The sequence below is a fragment of the Castor canadensis genome, chromosome 3 (assembly GCF_047511655.1).
Source record: "Castor canadensis chromosome 3, mCasCan1.hap1v2, whole genome shotgun sequence".
Classification (NCBI taxonomy): Eukaryota; Metazoa; Chordata; class Mammalia; order Rodentia; family Castoridae; genus Castor; species Castor canadensis.
Window position 1 is genome coordinate 8,311,656 of NC_133388.1, and position 25,546 is coordinate 8,337,201.

Consider the following 25,546-nt stretch of genomic DNA (forward strand, 5'->3'; position numbering starts at 1 on the left):
AAATAAGATACAAGATCCATATGGTCACTTTTTTTTGAGATGGGGTCTCACTATGCTGCTCAGGCTGGCCCTGAACTCCCATTCTCAAGCGATCCTCCTGCCTCACTCAGCCTCTTGAGCAGCTGAACTGCTGATGCACACAGCATACAGCTGCCAAAGGGTCAGTGCTTTCATCTTTAGCCTGCCCACTCTACTATAGATTACCTGATATTTATCGATCCAAGTGATGTAGGTATTTGGGTCAATTGAAGTTGCTTTACCGAAAATCTCCACTTCTGTAACAGACTCAGCAAGAAGTTTAGCCAGAGTGACTCTCATCTCTTTTTCCACCAGGGTGAGCCACTCATTGATTTTGGGATGTTCGGTGATGGACACAGGAGTTTTAAACATAACCTGAAATTAAAAAAAAATTTTAAGAACGAATAAGTTTGAATATGTGTGAGCTTTCTAAGTCACAAACATAAACTTGACTACCTCCTCTCCTTCCCGGGATGAAATACCCAGGACCACAGAGTTATCCTCATTTAGGATGATGCTGGAAACTCCGGCAAACATTTTCTTGAAGTGTTTCTGTAGTTTAGCTACATTTTTACTATTTCCAATGATTTCAAGTAAATCTTCATCACCCACAAAGTAGAACCTGAAATTAAAATAATATTCCAGTTGCTACTATTTTATATACAAAATTAAGACGACCAAAGCAAAATGTCAAATTGCAAACAGCAGGAAGGGAAAGAGGATGTGGCTGTTGGTGGAATACTTCCCGTCTGAGTCAGAGTCACATCCAAATCCATTCTAGACCTCAGCAAAAGACACACTTATCCAAAAAGATTTTTTTCTCGTCTTTCTTTTTTTTTTTGGTGGCACTGGGTTTGAACTTGAGTTTGCTAGGCAGGCACTCTATCACTTAAGCCATACCCCCAGATCTTTCTTTCACTTTGGGTTTTGAATAGTCTTCCCCCAGGCCAGCCTTAGACCTCCTACCTACAGCTTTCCATAGCTGGGATGATAGGTGCACACTGCCACACTCAGCTTATTGGCTGAGACAGGGTCTTGCTGAGCTCCTTGCACGGGCTGGCCTCAAACCTTCCTAATAGCTGGGATTATAGACGAGGGCCACCAATGCCTGGCTTCCAATAAGATTTTTGTGGGGTTTGTTATTTAATTTTTTGTAGTCCTGGGGTTTGAACTCAGGGCCTCACATTTGCTAGGTGGGTGCTCTACCACCTGAGTCACTCTGCCAGGCACCCCCCAATAAGATTTTGAAGGAAGAATTCAATGCCATTTATCTGACTTCATTAAGCAATCTAAAAAGAACCTGCTCCATTCATCCTATGCAAACTACTGGGACAGGAAGAGAGGCCGCTTAAATGAAGCTTAGTAAAACTGAGGTGGGAAATTAGGGTATAGGGTACAATCAGAAATGAATGTGTGAAAGGCAAGCTATTCATTAAATGACTTAACTGTACTGGCTAACAAAATCCTTATATGTTGAAACTGACTGACACGTAGGCAAGAGGAAGAGGACAGATGGAAGGAAACACAACTGAAACTTAGCCCTTTCTTAATCCAAATCAAAACAAGCATCTTACCTGGGGAAAGATGATCTCTCTCTTTCCAGGTATTCACCCAATGCTTTCTGAATCTTTCCGAGCAGGTCTGCCAACCTTTCTAGAGATCTCTGTACCCCCTGGATATTCAGAACATCCATAACAAGGGGAGACTTGGATACTTTTTTCATCAGAGCCAAAAACTCCGTGCTGATACTGCAAGTTAAATTAAAATGTGCATCAGTCTATGAAGAGAGTGGTTGCCAGCCCCTGTCAACATCTGGCTCCCTAGCTGGAGGCCATACCTCTGGAACCGCTGGGTTTCCACAGGCAGCAGGTGTTTAATGTCTGCACTGCCTGTGAAGATGCCTTCCAGGTAGACCCACCGCCTCTGCACATCAATCCACACATCGAAGAGAGCCATGATCCGGTTTAGCTTGTCTTCCCAGCTCAGGGCATCCTCTTCGAAAACCTGGTGGGTAAATGAGAGGGCAGAGCTCAGCTGCTAAACTGTTTACTAACATATATGTCAAAACTCCCCATAAAGTGCAGATTAGAGGGCTGGTGGAGTGGCTCAAGTGGTAGAGCACCTGCCTAGCAAGCACGAGGCCCTGAGTTCAAACCACAGTGCCACCAAAACCAAAACCAAAGAAACAAAACAAAAAGTGTAGATCCTACACTTTTCTGACTTATCTGACTCGCATTTTAAAAAACAGGCATCTAGTAACTGACAGTCCAAAGGAATTACAGTGATCAGAGAGGGAATTTTCCCCAATAACAATACCTTATAATACGGAGACAGCTTCATGGCAGAGACACTGTTGATGTGCTCTTTGACCTTGTTGAAGAGGTCGTCCCAGCCTCGGATCAAGCGGCACTTGTTCTGATAGTTGACCAAATCTAGTTCATATGTATTCCACACTTCCCGTATCTGTGAAAGCAGGGAGAAGCATGTTACCCATACATGGGCACTCACCAGTTGCACAGGGACCAAGCATTAAGGGGGAAAGGAGAAAGCAGATGATAAGGCTTCATTTTACACGCTTAAGACCACACAACAGCCTGAAATGTAAGTGGCTATGCACTCCCATCACTTGCCTGCTTCAAAAATTCCTCCAGAGCCATTTCCCCCTGTGCCACCAGCAGTACGTCCTTGACAACAGCTTCATTCTTCTGCAGGTCGACGTCCCAAATCTGGCCTAGGGTCAGCTCAGAAACCACCCAGTTAACATGAAGCCTCTTCATCAGCTGTTTCCAGTGACGGTCTTTAAGCGCTTCAGACTTCAGTTCAATCACCAGCATGTTTATCTAAATAGAGAGCAACAAAGTTTCCTGTGTAGGTGTGTTTCTAGAGGATACTTGCTGTCATGTGTCCTTGGTTGCCTACCTTCATGTAGCCTTTCAGTAGCCTCTGAACAAACTCATAGGAAGCGTACTGCCTCAGACGGGCAGGGAAGTTCTTCAGCTGGTTCAACAGGCCATCTAAATTTTGTCGAAGCTGTCAAGACACACAGATATTTAGTTTGCCAACATTTCTTTAAATGGTGAAAGTCTTTTAAATGGCTCTACAGTGAGCTGTATATTAGACTGATGAGTCATGTAAATGATATGTGGAACATTAAGTGACATCTGTGGGCTCACAATGCAAAGCTCCCAGGTAAGGTTAATATGTTAATAAATGGACACACTATTAATATGTGGATACATTCACAGACATCTATTTCAGTGAGATATACCTTTCGAGGTTGTACTGAAACCCATGGTTGTTCCTTCATCTGATCAATTTGCTCCCAGACCTTAGAAAGTTCTGACCAAACACCTTTGAGATCCTGTAATTCCTCTAAGGCCACCTGTGTTTGAGAACAGCAAAACAGTTAAACTTTGGGGACAGAAGTCATCCCACAAATTTAAAAAACAAATCACTTCAGAATCTGGTAGGGGATGACACAGTCAATGGTAACACCAGTGGAGCCAGATTCCCTCCCTACTCAAAAGGCCCATACCTGTACACGCTCTTCACTGCCACTGAGAAGTCCCGTGTCTGTCAATTCCAGCGCCTCCTTGGCCTTTGCACATTTCTCTCTGTCATCCTTTAGCCTGCCAAACTTTCCTTCATATATGGTCAGAGCCTGAAGGGCCTCCTCTGGGCGAAGATTCCCCTAAAAGTAGTCAGAGCACAGAAAATTGCTTGTGCCGTTTCAGGAGAGGAACACTTGGGCTTTAAAATGGTGGAGGGGCCAACTGAGCTTTTGAAAATTTCTGATACGGTGAACATGTTTACATAGGTAAAACCTAAATGAGATGTCCATAGTACTGAATGTGAAGTTTTATATCAATAATTTACATAAATGAAAATGTCAGCATGGTGACATTGTTAATCCAGCCTTGATTTCACTAGTGCCCTGGAAGGTGGGAAGGGAAGAGGCAGGGCTAACTCTGGCTGGGTGGTGCACTCACAATGATTAAAGTGGATTAGGCCCTCACCAGAGATAGATTCCACCTCAAGCATGCACGCTACTTATCCACTAGTATATTGGTTCCAAGGAGACCTCCTCTGAGGAAAAACCACGAATGCTCAAGATGCACAGAGTTCAGAATTGTACTGTGGATGCTTGATTCATTTTTCTCCTAATGCCACTCAACTTCTGCTAAAGCCATGCCACCTTTCAACAAACCTAAAATTTTTACTTCAATTAACTTTTACTTTGCTTTTGGGCACCATTTGCTTTTTGGGAAGCAGATTTAAAAAAAAATCAGGGACAGGGAAATAGCAGATCATCCAAGGATTTAAACACAACTGATGATAACGGGACTGACAGAGCTTCCCTGCATCAAATGTGTGCAAGGGAATTAAAAATTTTATTTGTGAAATTTCTTCATTATTTATTTTGACTGCATTTGGCCAAAATTGTGTGTACAGCTGAGCTCATTGCTCAAGTGGCAGAGTGCTTGTCTGGGAAGTACATGGTCCTAAGTTCAAACCACCCCCTCAGGTAAGAAAAAAAGACAAAAAATGCATACAATAAATCCATGAATAAGGCAGGCTCACTGTACTTCCTTTTTATTTTAATAACTCTCTTTGAGAATGACTATATAAGATACTAGTTTTTGTGGTCCAGAAGTGGCTCAAAAGGTAAAATTCTGTCTAGCAAGTGCAAGGCCCTGAGTTCAAGTACTGTCAAAAGCCAAAACAACAACAAAAAACCACCACAATTTTCTACCAAAGCAAAATCCCACCTAAAATTTTGACTGAACACATTACTAGCCCCAAGCTGAGGTGATAAGAGAGTCACAGATTTTGGTGGTCATCTCTTACTAAATACTCCCCTGCAAAGTGAACACTCATAACCTAGCAATACTGGTATTAGAGAAAGTAGGTACTGTAAACCAAAATAAACACAAAGTAGAACCTGAGAGGACCAGCAGCACAGAAACAGTTATGGGCAGGACAGAACACTAAGCAGGAGATCACTGTAGGAGGCTAAATCTGCCACCAGGCTTATTGTGGGAAACTTACATCTCCAAACCAGAAACCAGATCCACATTCAAAATATTTTAACATCCTTTTCATTTATCTTTTTATGCTTATTTGTATTTCTAAATAAATAAAATGCTGAATTCCACCCCCAACAAGCCAACATGCTATCATTTACGTGCCATCACCTCCAATCAGTCTGACTCAGCAGCTGCCCTCCTGTGGTCTCTCCTTCACCATCCCTCAGCACAGTGGTGGGCACAGTACCCTTCCACCCAAGCCAGCTCCCTGTTTGTTCTGTAGTATTGTCACCATCTGGCTCAAAATACATGTTTTCCTCGTTCGTTTACTATTATGTGTCTCTCCCACTGGATCTAATTCTGTAAGGGTAGAGATACTTGTCCCTTTCATTGTTGCTGTATCCTTGATGCCTAGAATAGTGACTGGAATGTAGTCTGTACTCACTAGACACTTGAATGAATATAGAAGTAGATGTAGCAGGTCCTGCATGCAGGAAGGTTAAAAACAATGAGGACAGCAACAGAACCTGCCTTCCCTTGATGTATAAAGCTAGCAGCAGCATTTTGAGGCTTGATCTATGTCTACACAAATCAAATTCTAAATTCTGAGTATGCCCAAGGAAGAGGATAGTTTAATTCTTAAAACCACCTCCTGATTTAACTGACTGTCATTCAAGATAAAAAGAGGTCTAAGTTGGCTTTCACATTTACTACCTATGAGTACTTTTATTTTTGGAGTAGGTACTGGGTACTGAACTCAGGACCTCATGTAAGCACACCCCCACATTTTGTTAGACAGGGCTTCACTATGTTGTCTATGCTGTATCTGTACTGCCATGGCCTACTGAGTAACTGGCATTTGTTACTCAGTAGTAACTACATTTGTGTGCCTCCAGGCCTGGCTGCAAGTACGGCTTTAATTACAAAAAGGAAAACAAGTCTTCTGTACTGAAAAGCTTCTTTGAAAGAAAATATACCAGACTGAGCTGTTGGCTAGCACGGCCTGGCAAGGCTCACCGTGACAGGCTTGGTCTTCTCCCAGTCCGTTAGCAGGTCAGTGGTACGACTTTCCACAGCCCGATCCTCCTGCACAATCTTCATTTGCAGGTTTGCCACTTGCTGCTGAATGGCAGAGTCCTTCCGTCGCATGATGTCATTGAAGGCCCCCCATTCTCCCTCAATGTTGTCAATATAAAGCCAGGAAGGCGGGAACTGGAATCTTTGTTTTTCCAGGAGACGCTGACCATTGCGGTAGAGCTTTGAGAGTTAAAAAAAGAAACTACTGTCAGAATCCCAATAAAAGAGAAGGCACTTAATAGCCACGGAACACAGAAGATCAAAGCATTTGTTCTTTAGCACTGCCCCTAAGATTACTGTGGTCAGAGAGGCCAGGGTGCTGACACAGCTAGCTACTATACCTTGCTGCACCCAGGGGGCCCTGAGTAGGAACAGAGCATGGTGGGGCTGTGCTTCGCCCCTTCACTTTCCGAAATTTAAAAAGAATATTCCATAATGTCCTTTTTACAGCAAAAGATGTAGAGAGACAAGCAGTGCTTCTCAAAGCCTGCTGCATTACCTGCAGAACTTTTTAAAATGCATACTCCCAGGGTGCTAGTGTCACACTGCATTTTAAAAAGCACATCACATGTTGAGGCAGATTATGACCATACTGTTTAGAAATGGCAATTTGAGTCAGAACACAAAATTTTATAAAAGTCAAATTACACAAGAGGTCTAGTTTGAGAACTCTGAATATTCACAGAACTCACCTCTACTTGTTTCTCAAACTGTTTGATCTTCCGTTTCAGAGACTGCACATAGGTGATAAAGGTCACCGCATCAGAGGTACTGGCCGTGTCCACAGAGTGCTGCTCCAGCTCTTGGCGAGACTGTTTGGAGAGAGGGCCATGTTTTACCATGGGGCCAAGTTTCATCTGCAGCCCAGTTACACAGGCAAAATCCTATCTTCTCACCTTTGAGATCTGAGAATGAAATTCTGTCATGTTTGATCCCAGCATCTGCCCAAATTTGCTGAGAACCTCCTTATGCCAAGAGTCATACTTCAAGTTCACCTTAGATTGTACCTGCAGGTGGTACACAACAACACATCATCAACTCTTTTCTGCTGGTGTGTTTACGCTTCCACTTTTATAGCTTCCCCGACACCTTTCAAGAACAAAGCCAGGCCTACCTTGCCATAATCTATAACCACTGGTCCAAACTCTTTCTTTGTTTCTGCATTGTCAAAAGTTCCTCTGGCCTTCCTTATCTGGACCAAGAGAGCTTGCCATTTGTTGAGATCTTCCCCAAGCCGATTGTAGATGTTTTCAGCTTGCATATCCCATAAGCACTGATACTGAAGCCAAACCTGCAAATGAAGAACACAATTAAGCATAACAGTTTAATTTTTTATTTTTCACACTACTAATAGTTACTATGCTCTCATTCCATTGAAAGGTGCATGTTTTCATTACCATCAGAAAAACTCACTTTAGATTCTCAGAATTTTCATATAAAAAGAATCAAGTCACAGTTTTAAAAAATCATAGTTAAAACCCCCAAAAATTTGCCCTATTGTTCACTGTTTGCTTTAAAACAAGCAAAGACTAGCAACCAATATTATCTACAGTCAAGATCTTTTAGTGTTATATTCTTTCTATCTCATACTCTTTTTTTTTTCCTCCCCATCTTCTGTGCTGGGTACTAAACCCACGGCCTCTGAGCTATACCTCTAGTCCTTATCTCACGTCTTAAGTATCTGGAATGAATTATATAGTGTATCTGGATGAAATCAGAGCTTCTTACCTTAACATACTGCTCAACTTCAGTCACGATGCCCATTACTGCAGAATACGACTCTTCCAGGGCAACAGGGCCATCAGGCATTCGTGTTAAAGCATTCCGATAGAATTTCTCTTCTTCAGTCAATTCATAATGCACGCCCACCTGACCAACCGAAGCCGAAGTGAATGCCAAGTAGCATGTATGAAAATGTTAATCTCAGTCACCTTTTCATCAAAATGATCTGAAGGAATAACTAACCATCAAAATGGTATTTGAGGGATAACATTCACTTGCCTTTGCTACAAGTAACTTATATTTAACTCATAAAACTAATAAAAGGAGCGTTATATTAAGCACAATATGGAAAAACATGGCACCACTACTGGCACAGGGTAAAAGCTGAAGAGCACCTGGAGCCATCTGTTCATTTCAACTGTGCAAGTGCCTGCTACATGATAGGCACTATTCTAAGTACAATAAATAAATTGACAAAAATCTCCGCTCACATGAACAGACATTCTAGGGGATAGAGACAATTAAGGAATATGCAAAATATATAGAATGTCAGATGTTGGGAAATTCTATGGAGAAGGGGTAGGAAGGAGGAAAGGAAATATGGGATGGGGACAAGTGGTGGTTGTATTTTATCATAATTTATTTTTTGCAGTCCTGGGAATTGAACTCAGCCTTGTATACGCTAGGTAAGTGCTCTCCCACTGAGCTATATGTCCAACCCCAATTTTTTTAAATGGAGAGGTCAGAAAAGGCGTTATCAGAAGGTGACATTTCAGCAGAAACTAGGAGAAGGAATAGCCAAGTGACTATTTGCTAATTTGAGCAAAGACATCAGCAAAAATGAAGGCCCAGACGCCAGTCTGCTTAGCATGTGTAAGGATCAGCAATAGTCCAGTGTGGCCACAGCAGAGCCAGCAAGGGGAGAAGCAGGAGCTAAGGTCAGAGAAGCAATAAGCAGCATAGTACATGGGGCCTAGCAAGCATGGTGGGACTTCGAGAGGTTGTTAAAGGGCTCCAAGAGAAGACAGTGCCAAGATCAACTTTTAAGACTTTCTGATTTTAGGGACAGAGGCAGAGATAATGGTAGAAGGGAGCCTTAACAATCCAAGCAAGAGAGGGTGGCACTTTAGATGGGGTGGCAACAGTGGACATGATAAGAAATAAATTAGGGTGAACTCTTGAAGACAGAGATGAGGATAGTTGAAGTTAATACCATGATTTGTGGGCTGAGTGGGTAGAAGGATAGGAAAGGAAACAGTGGAGGAAGATCAAATTTGAAAGATGGGGCCAGAGAGACGTGTTCCATCTAACACACCTATGAGAAAGTTGAGTGAAGACGTCAAGCAGGCAGCAGGACAGATAGGCCTGAGTTTAGGGTAAAGGCCAGGCTACAGACAGGAATTTAGGGCTGTGAGAATGCAGGTAACATTTCAAGACAGCAGACTGGATGAAACCACTAAGAATGAATAGAAGTGGACATGGGACGCTTAAGAGTTTGGGAAAAGGGACAGCAAAGAAGAACCTGTAACAGAGACAATCCAGGGAGGTGGGAAGAAAACAGGAATACAGGGTGTTCTGGAAGAGCCAGGTAAAAAGTGTACCCAGGGGAGGGAGGTGCTACCCTGCCACACTGCAGGTGGACAAGGAAGTGAGATAGAGGACTGAGAAGTCTCCAGTCAGCAGGGTGCACAAGCACCTGAGCGAATGGGGTGAGCGGCACTGGAAAGTGTACAAACAATTCTTTGAGAAATCAGATGGTGGCAGGGGAACATGTGGTTAAATTCATGCATTGAAGACAGAAGAGGGGAAGAACTTCTGAGCAATAGGGAGATGGCACAGGAAGTAGTACACAAGAGGGCTGGCTTTAGCTTGTTAAATAGAGATGAACAGAATCACAGCTAATTAAACACAGGAGAAATAGAACAAGAAGGATCCTAAAGATTGTATGTAGACTCCTTGAAAGAGAGAACAATTACTCTTAGCTTGGTTCTGAACAACTGGACATTGCCAAGATTTGGACTAAACCTGCTAAGATTTCAAGCCATGGCCAGTTAATTACCTTTAAAAATCCCAAAAGAACAGACTTTATATTCAAAGTCAAGAAAAGAGATAAAGTTTCTAATATAATCCCTGGATTCTAAAAGAGTCTGCATGGTAGTTGTGGAATCTTTTCACTTGAAAACCACTGGTCCTGTTTAGAAGTAACATGAGCTAGATGTAGGGGACTAAATGGTCTTTTCAGTTTTCCTTTGATTCTAGACATATACTAATAAGAATATATTATCAAGGATTTGCTTTAAAATAACTGGGTGGGAAATACAAATAAAATAAAATTGGCCACATGTTGATAAATAAGGCTGAGTGAGGAAGTTCCTGGTTCCCATTACTTCTGTGTATGTTTGAAAGTAGGGATGAGAGGAAGCAGCAGGTTGATTACAAAGAAGCTCATAGAGGGACTCTGAGAAGTGGAGTCACAGAGCCCAATAGAGGGCATGTACTTCAAAGTCCCTGAAAGGCTTACCTGGTACCTCTGACTCTGGATTCTGGGGAGTGACAGCACAACCATCTTCCAGGCAAACATTTCCTGGTACAGTTTGTATCTGCACTCTTCAATGGGAGGATTCAAATAGATTACCTGATTGGTTATTCTTAGTTCATGAACAACATTCTATAAAACAAAGAAAGGTTTCATTTTTCACTCAGCAATATATTTCAATAAAATGTTTTTCATTATGTATTTATTTATTTATTTTTGTAGTACTGGGGTTTGAGCTCAGGGCCTTGCACTTTCACTCTACCACTTGAGCCATACCTCCAGTCTTTTGCTTTGGTTATTGTTCAGATATGGTCCCCCTTTTTGCCTGGGGCAGGCCTCTGACACAATCGTCCTACTCATGGCCTCCTGTATAGCTGGGATAATAGGAATAGACCACCACACTTAGCTTCTTGGTTGAGATGGGGGTCTGGAGAACTTTTGCCCAGGCTGGCCTCAAACTGCAATCCTCCCAATCTCTGCCTCCTAAGCATATAGCATTACAGGCGTGAACTACTATGCCTAGATTCACTTTTTTTCTCTTGGGGGTGGGGATGATACTGGGGATTGAGTTTAAGGCATATGACTGCCAAGTAGGCACTTTATCATCTGAATCACATCTCCAGTCTCAGATTTTTTTCACTTTATTGTTGCAAATATTTATTTCCAAAGCAAACTTTATATATATATTAAAAAAAAAACAAAAACAACAACAACAACAACAAAAAAAAACCTGAGTCCCAGAGGGGCAATGAATGTCTCAGTCAATAAAATTATCTACTGAGACAAAGTTGGAATTCAGCTTGAAGTATCAGCAAGCAGCACAGACTTAGCTCAACTTGGCAAAATGAAACCAGAACGTCGTGTAGCTGACAGTCAGACCCTCCATCACTGCATCAGAGCTGCTGGTTTCTTAGGCCTAAAGATTACTGAGTCACATGATGCTCCACTGAGTATCAGTTGTACATTCAAGACCCAGCATGGGAGAACTAGGAGCAGCAAAGCAGTGCTTGTCTCTGTCTCCAACTGCTCAAAATCACAAATGTGAAATGATCTAAGATCCCTAATAAATATGAGCGACTTTGTGGTTCAGACCAAAGTAGTTTGATAAGTTAGAGAGAGAAGGTATTAAGAATCAAAGCCAAGCTGAGCACCAGTGGCTCACACCTGTAATCCTATCTACTTAGGAAATCAGGAGGATCAGTGTTCAAAGCCAGCCTGAGAAAATAGTTCGTGAGACCCTATCTCAAAAAAACCCATCACAAAAAAGGGCTGGTGGAGTGGCTCCAAGTGTAGACCCTGAGTTCAAGCCCCAGTACTGCAAAAAAATTAAATAAAATAAATAAAATTGAAAAAAAAAATCAAAACCAGGGCTGGGGTTGCGGCTCAAGTAGTAAAACTTCTGCCCACTAAGTGCAAGGCCCTGAGTTCAAATTCCATTACTGCAAAAAAAGGGGGATAAAAAAGAAAAAGAAAAGATAAAGTCTGTAGGGAAAAAAAGAAAGGCCAATTGCTTCTCTAGAATTAAAGTACTTACACAGTTCTTTTAGGCTTCCATGTTGTGAGGCCTTTTAATTAGTAAATGCAACATGAATACCATAAACATAGAGAACAAATGCATGGCTTACGAATTACAGCAAGGCAGATATCTTTGAAGCCAACAACTGAGGCAACAGACAAAACCTTGTGCATGGTTCTAACAAACAGAATTGCAGAATTCTCTAGATTAAGCCTTGGGACAGCACAGACAACTGTCCTACGGGGGAGCACTGTGCTGCTGCATTCTTCCACAACAGTAGGATTTGATTTGATTTGATTTTGTGGTACTGGGGTTGGAACTCAGGGCCACTTGAGCCACAACCCCAGCCCAAGAATTAGATTTCTTCTTCTTCTTATTATTATTTTTGCAGCACTGGGGTTTGAACTTAGGGTCTCATGCTTACTAGGCAGGTGCTGTTACTGCTTGAGCCACTCCCCCAGCCCAAGAGTTGGATTTAGACTTCTATTTTATTCAGGTTTTGACTGAATAATTGCAGATTGTATTCAGACAAAGAAATTAATTTATTGTATGAAATGTTTGGCAAGTCTAAGAGTGTTTTTTCTCCTTCAGTATATGTTCTTTTCTAAAATTAATTTTTTTATGGAGGCTGAGGGAGTGGAAGTGGTAGAGTTCTTGCCTAGCCAGGGAGAGGCCCTGAGTTCAAGTCCCGGTACTGCAAAAAAAAAAAAAATAATAATAAATTTTTTTTTTGGCAGTACTGGGATTTGAACTCAGGGCCTACACCTTGAGCTACTCCACCAGTCCTTTTTGTGTTAGGTATTTTCGAGATAGGGTCTCTCGAACTATTTGCCTGGGCTGCTTTCAAACCCTGATCCTCCTGATTTCTGCCTCCTAAGTAGCTAGGATTACAGGTGTGAGCCACTGGCACCCAGCTAAAACTTATTTTTTATGGCTTTCCTTTTTTTTTAGTGTTGGGATGGAATCTAGGACCTAAGCAATCGCTTTTCCACTAAGCTACCTCCCCAGCTCCTCCACTGCCTTTCTGAAACAGGATCTTGTTATGTGTATGTAGTCCAGGCTGGCCTGGGACTGGATAGCCTCTTGATTCTGCCTCAAGGGCTGGAATACAGGCATGCACTGGCTAGGTCTTTTTTGTGTGTACTGTGTGGTATTAGAGATTGAACTCAGGGCCTCAAACATGCTAGGCAAGTACTCTACCACTTGAGCCATACCCCTTGCCCTTTCTGTTTTCTATTTTGTTTCTGAGATAGAATCTAGTTACTTTTGCCCAGGCTGGTCTCAAACCATGATAATCCTATCTTCCACCTCTCCTGTAGTTCGGATTACAGAATGCCTTTTTGTTGTTTGTTGAGGCAGGGTCTGGCTATATAGCCCAGGCTAAACTCATTATGTAGTATAAACTGGCGTGGAACTCTCGATCCTCCTGTCTCAGCTTCCCAATTGCTGGGATTATAGATGTGTACCACATGCCTGAGCCCTGCAGATACTTCTTAAGGGGACAATTGTATTTTATTTACTTGCAAATGAGATGTCATAGAAAATACTCACTTTTATCTTTGGCTCTCCACCAGGTTTGTGACTAACTTGTGGAGCATCTGTATCCATGTCAACTTCTGCTTTGTCTTCAGCTTGTCCAAGTAGGACCTGGGTCCAAGCTCTTAGGCCAGCTTGTAGACGAACACCCAGTATTCTTTCAATCTACAGAAAACAGAATGTTAGAGAACAATGTTTCTTCTGAAAGTCAGCTCACAAAGCATGAGAATTAGAAGGCAGTAGGTGTTTTAGGTCAAAGACAAAAAGTTTCTAACTTGGTTTTGTCACATTTGTAGCCTCAGACATCCTGCCTTAGGCTGTGTTCTCCATCTCTGGGCCAACTGAATCACCAGTCTTCCCAACTCATAAGTGACAAGGAAAGAACACAATGCAGCATATGTGGTAAATGTCAATATGATAGAAAATTCACAAAACTCAAGTGTTTTTCTAGGGCTGGGAATGTAGTTCAGTGCCAGAGTGCTTGCCTAGCACATGTAAGGCCCTGGGTTCCATCTCTACCCCCACGTCCCCTAGGTTTTTCTGGAGACCTCAGAGATATATCTAGAAAAAAATGTAACTTGGAAATCAAACCATTTTCTTTTTTTTAATTTAATTTAATTTTATTTTATTATTCATATGTGCATACAAGGCTTGGGTCATTTCTCCCCCCTGCCCCCACCCCCTCCCTTACCACCCACTCTGCCCCCTCCCTCTCCCCCCCATCCCCTCAATACCCAGCAGAAACTATTTTGCCCTTATTTCTAATTTTGTTGAAGAGAGAGTATAGGCAATAATAGGAAGGAACAAGGGGTTTTGCTGGTTGAGATAAGGATAGCTATACAGGGCATTGACTCACATTGATTTCCTGTGCGTGGGTGTTACCTTCTAGGTTAATTCTTTTTGCTCTAACCTTTTCTCTAGTTCCTGGTCTCCTTTTCCTATTGGCCTCGGTTGCTTTTAAGGTATCTGTTTTAGTTTCTCTGCGTTAAGGGCAAATGCTAGCTAATTTTTTAGGTGTCTTACCTATCCTCATACCTCCCTTGCGTGCTCTCGCTTTTATCATGTGCTCATAGTCCAATCCCCTTGTTGTGTTTGCCCTTGATCTGATGTCCACATATGAGGGAGAACATACGATTTTTGGTCTTTTGGGCCAGGCTAACCTCACTCAGAGTGATGTTCTCCAATTCCATCCATTTACCACCGAATGATAACATTTCGTTCTTCTTCATGGCTGCATAAAATTCCATTGTGTATAGATACCACATTTTCTTAATCCATTCGTCAGTGGTGGGGCATCTTGGCTGTTTCCATAACTTGGCTATTGAGAATAGTGCTGCAATAAACATGGGTGTGCAGGTGCCTCTGGAGTAACCTGTGTCACAGTCTTTTGGGTATATCCCCAGGAGTGGTATTGCTGGATCATATCGTAGATCAATGTTTAGCTTTTTGAGTAGCCTCCAAATTTTTTTCCAGAGTGGTTGTACTAGTTTACATTCCCACCAACAGTGTAAGAGGGTTCCTTTTTCCCTGCATCCTCGCCAACACCTGTTGTTGTTGGTGTTGCTAATGATGGCTATTCTAACAGGGGTGAGGTGGAATCTTAGTGTGGTTTTAATTTGCATTTCCTTTATTGCTAGAGATGGTGAGCATTTTTTGGCCATTTGAATTTCTTCTTTTGAGAAAGTTCTGTGTAGTTCACTTGCCCATTTCTTTATTGGTTCATTAGTTTTGGGAGAATTTAGTTTTTTAAGTTCCCTATATATTCTGGTTATCAGTCCTTTGTCTGATGTGTAGCTGGCAAATATTTTCTCCCACTCTGTGGGAGTTCTCTTCAGTTTAGAGACCATTTCTTTTGATGAACAGAAGCTTTTTAGTTTTATGAGGTCCCATTCATCTATGCTATCTCTTAGTTGCTGTGCTGCTGGGGTCCCATTGAGAAAGTTCTTGCCTATACCTACTAACTCCAGAGTATTTCCTACTCTTTCCTGTATCACCTTTAGAGTTTGTGGTCTGATATTAAGATCCTTGATCCATTTTGAGTTAATCTTGGTATAGGGTGATATACATGGATCTAGTTTCAGTGTTTTGCAGACTGCTAACCAGTTTTCCCAGCAGTTTTTGTTGAAGAGGCTGCTATTTCTCCATCGTATATTTTAGCTCCTTTGTCAAAGACAAGTTGGTTATAGTTGTCTGGCTTCATATCTGGGTCCTCTATTCTGTTCCACTGGTCTTCATGTCTGTTTTTGTGCCAGTACCATGCTGTTTTTATTGTTATTGCTTTGTAATATAGTTTGAAGTCAGGTATCGTGATACCTCCAGCATTGTTCTTTTGACTGAGTATTCCCTTGGCTATTCATGGCCTCTTGTGTTTCCATATAAATTTAACGGTAGATTTTTCGATCTCTTTAATGAATGTCATTGGAATTTTGATAGGAATTGCATTAAACATGTAGATTACTTTTGGGAGTATAGACATTTTTACTATGTTGATTCTACCAATCCATGAGCATGGGAGATCTCTCCACTTTCTATAGTCTTCCTCAATCTCTTTCTTCAGAAATTTACAGTTTTCCTTGTAGAGGTCATTCACATCTTTTGCTAGGTTTACACCTAGGTATTTGATTTTTTTTGAGGCTATTGTAAATGAAATTGTTTTCATACATTCTTTTTCAGTTTGCTCATTGTTAGTGTACAGAAAGGCTAATGATTTTTCTATGTTGATTTTATACCCTGCTACCTTGCTATAGCTATTGATGATGCCCAGAAGCTTCTGAGTAGAGTTTTTTGGGTCTTTAAGGTATAGGATCATGTCGTCTGCAAATAGGGATATTTTGACAGTTTCTTTACCTATTTGTATTCCTTTTATTCCTTCTTCTTGCCTAATTGCTCTGGCTAGGAATTGCAGTACTATTATGACTAGGAGTGGAGATAGTGGGCATCCTTGTCTGGTTCCTGATTTTAGAGGGAATGGTTTCAGTTTTTCTCCATTAAGTATAATGCTGGCTATAGGTTTGTCATATATAGCTTTTATAATGTTGAGGTACTTTCCTTCTATTCCTAGTTTTCTTAGAGCTTTTATCATGAAATGGTGTTGGATCTTATCAAAGGCTTTTTCTGCATCTATTGAGATGATCAAGTTCAAACCATTTTCTTTTAACAAGTAAACAAAGTCTCTGTGATCTAGAATGAGACAAATTTCTTACAAACAGCATCTCTGCATGCCTTTGTCAACAGTCTGCCTTGGGCCAAACAACCATCCTAGGATTGTGGTGAAGGCTATGTGAAAACTTTCAGACTATCTGTGTGTTTGTGGGTTTGTGTGTTTTCCTTCTCATAGCATCCCTTTGTGTGAATACACTGCAACTGCGCTACCCATTTTTTTAAAGAGCAAGAAGGGAAAATTATAGCTTGAGAACTAACCAAGTAACTGACATATAACCTCTGCTAAAAAATCTGCCCTTGCCCAAATCTCTCCTTCTAGACGTGTTCTCTAAAGTCTGGCGATGAGAAATCACATGGATTGGTAAGCATCTCTCACACACACACCCCTGCCCTCATCCCTCTGTATCAGGAATGACATGTGCTTTGTTGTTAGGTATGTACTTCTAAATTGGGTGTGGAGGGGTGGAGCTGTCAGAGAAGGATGCCTGGAGGCTAGGAAAGATAACCTAGGGGCTGGAGGGTGTAGCTCCATGGTAGGCATTTTTGATACCCTGGATCCAATCTCAAGCATCACCAAAAAAAAAAAAAAAAAGAAAAAAGAGTTAATCATAAGAACAGAGGGGAAAAGTTAATAGGAAGTTTCAAGTATTCAGCAAATCTTTCTGTCTTTATAGCAACCTGCTCCCAGCTCAGATCTGATGTGGGTAGTCAAACAATATAATGGTTTAGCTTTAGCACTGGTTAAGCGGGATTCTGGGGGAACTGGACCATTCCAGATGATTTCCAAGGAAAATGCTTTTTAGTGAAAGATTACTGAAATACTGAATGTTGGCAGCAGGAAAATGAAATCACTTTAACTAATCCAGACCTTACCTCCATATCGAGCTTGTTGACCCAGATGGGCAGATTGGAATAGGAGTGCAGATTTAAGTCATCTACTGCTTTCTGGACTCTGTTCAAGATCTCAGAGAAAGTCTTATGATCATACATGCAGGTTTCCAAGGAACGGACTTCCAAGTCTATTTTTTCTTCAATAATCAGGAGGTCATCCACCTAGAATAAGGTGTATTTAATATTTAAAACATTCACTGTTCTATTACTTTTATACACATTCTTCTCAGTTAACTAACACATGCCTGAGGTGGAGAAATCCTTCCATAAACAGCTACTCCTAGCTGCTAGGGTGAGGACATGGGTCCTCAGAGGAAAGGGAAAGATGGAAGGATGTTCCCAGCTTCCCTCCCCTTAATCCTGCTCATGGGAGGGGCACCTCTGATTGCTAAGTCTGGGAGAAGAAATCAGTGTTCTCTCAGCAACTTCCTTGCTCTGTGGAGGCAGCCTGGGTGTAGATGCAGTGCTTTGACACAGCAGCTCTGGGCCAGGAGGTCTGTAAGTGTCCAGCTGATCCTAGAGACTGGGAAGGGAGTCTAAGTTCAGGGGAAGGATGGCAAGTACTCACAGCTGCATCTACAGCTCTCCCACCAGCTATCTGTACATAAAGCTCTCACTTGGTCTGTCAGCCTGTCTCTCTTTAGGTTCTAAGCTCAGGGTGTTACCCACTAGACTCCCTAACTAAACCCCACTCCATCAGACAGTGCAGAAGGGAACTGGCCCCAACAACAATGCCTGTCTTCTGGGGGAGAGCTAACTAGCATGTCTGCTGACTCAGTTACTACCATTCAGTCCCTTACTAGCCCTCTTGAGGGTTAAATTAGAGTACCTTTTCCTGGAAGTTGAAGACAGTCTCTGCTAAGCGCTGCACATATGGATCAAGTTTGTAGGACTCCCACACCAAGGCAATGCCTTCTGCAATCAAGGCCTGCACTTCCTTCTTCAAGCCAGCTACCAACAGCGAAATGGTGTTCCGTTCCTCCACTTTCTCACAGGTCCGTTCATATGTCCGGACGCTTTCGATTAGAGAGATGGCAAACGGGTAAAGCTGGTTTGCTTGATGGGCCTTGTTCACAATTGCCAGGGGGACTCGGAAACCAAGCCACTTGAGGTTCCGGACCTCTTTTGAAAGGGTGATGATCTCAGGAAGAAAGTTCACCTTCAGCTTGAGGACATTTCCAGTCCGGCCCCGGACCCGAGTGCTCTCGATGGTAAAAATGCGCCCCGAGACACCAAGGTTGCGCTGCTGCACCTTCCTTGCCCAGTCATCAAAAATTTCCTGAGTGTTGAGCTTCATGCGGAAGCTGTCTCCATCCTGCTTCAGCTTCTGCCCTTCCACATGGTTCTCCCAGCCCTTGCCCAGGACGTCCTCCACTCGCTTCATGTAGGCAGTGAGCTGTCTGTCGATCTGCTTAGCCCAGATGATAGACCCCGACACAGGAGGCAAGTCACGAACATGACTCATCTTACAAGCCTGACTTTGTGGGTACTGGACCTTGAACTTGTCATGGAGAGATTCAATGTCATCTTTGACCCGCTGGATCAGCTGGGTCTGGTATTCACGAATAGCCCCACGAATGTGAGGCCGGACAAACAGTGCATTAAACCTGGAGAAAATTCTAAACATCTCATTAGCATTCTTGGCTGTGCCGAGCTGGTCTCGAAGGCGAGCTGTGATCCGGGTCTCCACGCGGTCAATCCTCTCATCATATCTCTTCATCGCAGCCTCCCAAGCCTCTGTGCCTTCTTTGGAAACATCCAGCCCATCTACTTCCTTGACGTTCTCATATGCCAGGTTTACCTCCTCAATCGCATTGGCATCTGCAGCGTCAAAGAGGACCTCAGCCACTTTCATATCTTGGGGTTCAGGGACCTCTCCTTGATTCTGCTGTGCAACTGCTGTGACCTGAAAGATATGTAAGACAAATGTTTGTGAAAAACAAGATTCAGTCAGCAACACAGGTTTTTAAGCTTTTAGTCAAATATTTTATAATCGTAACAAGGCTGAGTAAAACAATGCATTTTAACTGTGCACTGTAAAGATTTTCTGACAATATGATTTGGTTGGACTGTATTTTTTTAAAGGAAGAAAAGAATTGGAGAAGAAGAAAGGTGACTTCACAAGAGGAAAAGAAAATCACGTAAAAAGAAAAGGAGCCAGTGAATTCTTTTAACAAATCTCAGGCACATTTTACAGATGAGGAGGACTCTGAGAAAAAGAGGTTAAATAATAATGTGTTCAAGTCACACAGCTAGTAAATGGTGAAGTTAGGAGATTTTAAACCTAAACTGGCTCTAGGGTCAGTGCAAGCTGAGGGAGAGGATGAATGGATGGGAGACATTAAGTATATGGGCTGAAACAATATAGTACAGAAGCACTAGATCTTAAAAGATGACAGTGACAAGACAAATATGGAGCTAAAGAAAAAGAAGTATTTAGGGCAAAATAGAATTAGTTAATTCTTTAAAAACAACCAAAAGGCATTAAAACAATGTATGAATTTTCAGAATGCAAGCCATACCTGCGGCCTCAGGACCCTGACAATGACGGCTCTCAGCTGTTCGTGTTGGCGTCTAAATTTTCTCATCTGGTCCAGGCGAGCCTGAAGCTTTCTGTGAGCAGGGTTAATACGCCACACCATCTTTAAATTCTCTTCCCTCTTCCTCTTGACAATGTCTCTCAACAACACCTGCAGTTTCTCATACTCATCATCCCAGGTCTGAAAAACTTCGAAGCAAGCTACCATAACCTAGGATACAATTTATGAAAAGAAGCTTATTAAAACATTATTTCACTTCATTGCCTTGAGGTTGGTTTTCAGATTGTATCATCTGATTGGGACCACAATCCCAATCCCAACAACAAATAAACCCAACCACACAGTCAAGCAAATAAAAACTTACTTTTTCAAATTCTTCATAAGCAACATGCATTAATTTTCTAGTGCCCAATACTTTGAGTAACTGAGAACTCAAGTCTCTTGAAATTGCCTCCACCAAACGCAGTGCCCTCTGAATGGGGTATTTTGTGTTCCGGATCTTTCTCAAATGGGTGAAAATTGCAACAAGTGCCTGCCTTATTTTGTCCAGCTCAGTGGCAGACAGCAAGTCATTCAGAGGGAAATCTTTCATCAGAGGATTGTAGTCATTCACGGTCTCCAAGGCCTGCTTCAGACCTAGGTTAACAAAGAAATGGTTACTTATTTTCATATATTGTAATAAAACTAAATAAACTAAATACCAATGGAACATTTTGATGTTGCAAAGGACTCAGTAACACAGAAACTGTTCAGGATATTTGAAAAAGGAACATTATTTACAAGACAACCCTAGTGTGATCCTAGTTTTGCTTTTTTAACAATAGGGCTACCTCCCAGGCATTCTAAACATTCTTGGTGGTAGCCTCTTTTTTTTTTCTTTCTACGTTATTTATATGTTCTACCATAACAATTAAGTTTAGAGAAACTAAAATGTTACCATCTTTGAGAATACTAAAATGTGTATTTTATAACCATGACTCAAGTTACATTTTGAACATGTAGTCAGAAACAAGTGGCTGTTTAGGCGATTTCTAGACTTCTTCTGGCATAAGATAAAAAAGTGTTATGACAGAAAAATTTCAGGGGTGTTTTGAAGAATCAAAGTATACATTTCATTATTAGTGAATGCCAGGTAACATAGGTAATGTGATCAAAATAACTAGTCTCTATTTAGAATTTCCTCTAACATTTAAAATATGGGTATCACACTTTTTGGACAGGTGGGGAGAACATGGCTACTATAAATCCTAATTACCACATCAAACATGTCTCTGTAGGTATAGAGCTGTACAGAACTGCCTCACAATGCCGGGCTGGTCAAACATCTGTGTGCTCAGTACAAATTAATGCAACCTCACTCCCACTGTTCCCCAGTCATAAAACTAAATTACTTTGACCACTAAGAACAGAAAAGACAGCAGAAAAAGGAAAAAAGGAGGTAGAAAGAAGAGAAAGCACAACTGACCAGCTCTCCTTCCACAGCCCCCTGGGCAGACTTATGCTCAATTTAAACCAGCTTCCTGCCTGGATTGTTGAAAGCATGCCTGACCTTATATAGGAACCAAGCAGTTGGAAAACAGGAGGGACATTCCCAAAGCTTACTGTTCTCATGCCTAGAAACTGTCTTAGGTTCTCAAAAGCCCTGAAGGGGAAGGAGGGATGCAAGAAAACAATTTTAATTCCCTGGAATTGAGAGGAAGATGAGATGTGACACAAAAGAGCCAACAGTTAGAAACAACAGCATAAGGCTGAAAGTGTGGTTCATGGCATGGCACTTGCCTGGTATGCACAAGGCCCTGGGTCTCACCCCATAGTATATCTATTAGTTTTCATCTAAATTACCAAAGACCTCCCACTGTAACAATAAGCTGGGCATAGTGGCACAAGTCTGGGGACCCAGCTATGTGGGAGGACTTAGGTAGGATTTTGGTCTGAGGCCAGCTCTGGGCAGACATGCAAAAAAAAACAGCTAAAGCAAAAAAAAAGGACTGGGGGCATGGCTCAAGCAGTAGAGTGCCTGCTTAGTAAGCGTGAGGTCCTGAGTTCAAACCCCAGTACCACAAAAAAAGGGGAAGAATATAATTGGTGTATGTAAGAAAATAATGTGTAAATGTTCTTATTAATATTTGTCTAAATAGTGAAAGAACACATAGAAATTCATGCAAATAGTTACTTATGGGGTAGGAACTGATGTAGGCTCTGATGGAATGAGAGGGAAATTTCTCAATATATAACTGTGTATATTGTTTTGATCTTAACCCTAGGAATTTATTTTGTATTGAAAATAATGTTGCATCATCAAACACACAAGCACAAATAAATAAATAAATGAATAAATAAATTACAAAAGACCTCATAAAAGATCAGTAACTTATCAATCAGATCGTTAGTTCTAGTATTCACCTGTATCAGTGTCAAAACTGACAGTGGCGTGGAAACGCTTGCCATGTTTCAAGATGTCCAGAGTCAGGAGAACTTCTGGGCTCTCCCGTTTCTCCTGGATGCGGTATAATGCACGTTCCAAGTTCAGCCAAAAACTGATTTCCTGTAAGGCAGTTCCTGATGCAGGATCTCGGTCAAGTTTGGTCACCTTTGAAGGTAAAATAACATTCAAGGATATTCACTATTTAAACAGAGAAGAAAGGTATCATTTATGAAATGCATTTAACAACTTAATTTGCATATTTCAAGTGAATTCCTTCTGTATAAATTAAGTGATCTGAAGTCAAAGATATGAGACTGCTGGGATAAGTACTTTTTCAGGGTTAATATTTGCACAGTTCAAGCTGCACCTGACCACTGCACCCAGACCAATGCTGGTCCTGTGTGAACATTCCCAGGAACAAGAGGGGAACCACCACCAAGTTATCACAGAAGTTACCTCACTGACAAAAACTCAGATCAGTTTCCCACAGATGTTAAACACCAACACATTTTAACACAGGGACTTTCAATACTGTGCTCACTTTTTGAATTTCTCGGATCCAGCGATTAACTCCAGATTGTAATTGATTGAGAAAAGTTGGGTCTTCAACCTTATCTCCAAAATCTGTAACTTTTGGCTTTTCTCCACGTTCATAACACTGTTTTGCAACATTTGTGATAATTGGGTGAATTGGCAGGCTGATCTCTGGAATTTCAATGTTTTGCTGCAAGTGAAGGAGTCCCATTTCAAGTTCTGCAATCTTTTTTTCAACTGAAGGAGCCATTTTATCACCATCCCTACAAAGGTATAAAAGATCTCAAAATTAGGGCACTGTTGGTCTCCAAAGGGATCCTATTATCTCAGGTCTGTCAAATAATAATAATACACATTTTTATTAATGCAAAGAAGCTGTACTTTGATTTACTAGCTTTCCTCTTCCTGTTCCCAAGTTTCCCTTCATCTTCTACACTGCTTGTGAACATTATGTGAAATTACAACATTCTAACCATAGAAAAGGTAAAAATGGTTTTACCTGTCTGCCTTGCCAGACTCTCTGATGTAGGACTTAAAAAAAGGAGCAACTGCATTGCTGATGAACGAATGCAACGTTTCATACGGCGAGTCCTCACTAAGAGTGAGGACTCGGAGCTGAGAAGACACCGGTTTATCTGCATCAATTACAGGGGCACGTTTAATGAATGCCAAGCTAAAAAGAAAGCAAAAGAAGAAATTATAACAGTCTCATTCCTAGTCAGTCTTAACAACTGTAGCCTTTGTACTGCACACACAAATTAAAACTTTATTTGAATGTTTACCTTAAAAAATATTAAGAACAGATTACATTGTTGTTCTTCGAATTGTGAAATTTATTGCTTGTCTTTCTTTACCTACTGTGTGAGCACAACCGAATCAAGGTTACAGTTATGGCACGTTCCCATGAAACCAGACAGAGGTAACTGACTCATATGTGGGTTGAAATCACAATCCTGGCTTAAAACTAGCCTGCCCTAACAACTATAAGCTGTGCTTAAATCTGAGCTTATACTAATTTGTACATTTGTTTATTGCACTAAGTCACATATCAGCTTCAATAAACAGAGCTCACAAGCTGAGGTGGCATTCCATGCTTCCCTTAGCCTGGTCCTCACCAACTCTGCCAGTTCTAGCTCCTGCTATATACACTCTTTTCCCTGCCTCGAGACACCACTTAAACCAGCTGTCCCACTCTCCACACATGAGCGTTCTGTCTTTGCTTAAGAAATTGACATTCATCTGCTGAAATTCTAGGTAGCCCTCAAAACTCAATTCTTCCATGGGGCTTTTCCTTATCAAAAGCAATTTCCAGTTTCATGTTTCCATGGTATTTTGCCAAGATTATAGTTAGATGTATACCTGCTAATCTTCCTCAAAAAGGCCACAATCTTCTTGGGAACAGGAGCTAGGTTTTATTTCTCTGTATGCCAACTCTATACCTACCGCCACACTTGCACACAACAGATACTCAAAGTAAGTTGAATTAGTGGCTTTGAGAAAATGGTGTTTGAATTTTCCAAATTCTAGGCAAGTATTTTATATATAACACCTCACATTACACTAAAAAGTCAATGAATGACATCAGTAACACATTAAAAAGGAATAAAGTCACAATAGCATTCTCGCCAAAAATGTACAACCCAAATCTAGTCATGGAGAAGCATCAGACAGATCCAGTTGAGCAATGTTCCACAAAACCACTGGTTTGTTACTATCAAATACATCAGTGTCATGAAAGGCAAAGAAAGGCTGGACTGGGTTCTGGACTGGAACAATCAAATATGCTCTGAGATTAGAGAATAACAGTTTCTGCAGTGCTGGGGATTCATCCCAGGGCCTTGCACACATTAGGCAAGCACTCTGTCCATGATCTACTTCCCAAACCCAAGCGCAGAAAATGTTAAAAACTGACATCTGGGAGTTCATGCAATCCTTCTGTAATTTGTTTTTTTGATACAAGGTCTCACTTGTTATGTAGCATAAGACAGCCTCAAGCTTAAAATTCACCTGCCTCAGCCTCCCAAGTGCTGGGATTACAGGTGTATACTACTACACCCGCCAACTCTTCTGTAATCTTGAAATTACTCAAAAAGTTTTGATAGACAAAGCAGAATAATTATAATACTTACATATTTAAATTTAGATAGTCTATTGGAGTTAAAAATTGGTTCAAACTTTTTGGAAGGTGGGAAATATGATAACATGTGTTAATAACTTTAACAATGTTTTGATCTGAACTAGCAATGCTACCTTTACAGACTTACCCTAAAAAGAATCAGACCTCACCCAAATGTAGTGGTATATGCTTGTAATCCTAGCACTCAGGAGACTGAGGTAGAAGGATCACAAATTCAAGGTCTGCTGGTCTATATATTGAGACTCTGTCTCAAAAAACACAAAAAAGCATTGCCTAGCAAGCATGAAGCCCTGAGTTTGATCCCCAGTACCACAAAAAATAAATAAATAAATAAATAAATAAAAAATAAAAAATCCCCAAAGCTGAAACCAAAAAAAAAAAAAGAATCAGACCTATACATAAGAATGTTTATTACTTATAATGAT

At 41.3% G+C, this 25,546-nt stretch overlaps 1 protein-coding gene across 1 annotated transcript in view; it reads right to left on the minus strand.

Moving 5' to 3' along the window:
• Positions 1-25,546, minus strand: part of Dync1h1 (dynein cytoplasmic 1 heavy chain 1) — a 73,500-nt gene that overhangs the window by 36,940 nt on the left and 11,014 nt on the right. Inside the window, exons 3-25 of the mRNA XM_074067126.1 lie at positions 23,484-23,657; positions 22,992-23,247; positions 22,429-22,615; positions 20,390-20,661; positions 20,008-20,235; positions 18,315-19,391; positions 17,468-17,647; positions 13,448-13,597; positions 10,366-10,512; positions 7,851-7,991; positions 7,237-7,413; positions 7,019-7,129; positions 6,815-6,934; positions 6,063-6,302; positions 3,554-3,709; positions 3,287-3,400; positions 2,938-3,048; positions 2,649-2,858; positions 2,335-2,481; positions 1,856-2,022; positions 1,593-1,766; positions 475-640; positions 205-393 (exon numbers count right to left, since the gene is read on the minus strand). Of these exons, the coding sequence (XP_073923227.1) occupies positions 205-393; positions 475-640; positions 1,593-1,766; positions 1,856-2,022; positions 2,335-2,481; positions 2,649-2,858; positions 2,938-3,048; positions 3,287-3,400; positions 3,554-3,709; positions 6,063-6,302; positions 6,815-6,934; positions 7,019-7,129; positions 7,237-7,413; positions 7,851-7,991; positions 10,366-10,512; positions 13,448-13,597; positions 17,468-17,647; positions 18,315-19,391; positions 20,008-20,235; positions 20,390-20,661; positions 22,429-22,615; positions 22,992-23,247; positions 23,484-23,657 (4,894 nt within the window). The remainder of the gene's footprint in view (positions 1-204; positions 394-474; positions 641-1,592; positions 1,767-1,855; positions 2,023-2,334; positions 2,482-2,648; positions 2,859-2,937; positions 3,049-3,286; positions 3,401-3,553; positions 3,710-6,062; positions 6,303-6,814; positions 6,935-7,018; positions 7,130-7,236; positions 7,414-7,850; positions 7,992-10,365; positions 10,513-13,447; positions 13,598-17,467; positions 17,648-18,314; positions 19,392-20,007; positions 20,236-20,389; positions 20,662-22,428; positions 22,616-22,991; positions 23,248-23,483; positions 23,658-25,546) is intronic.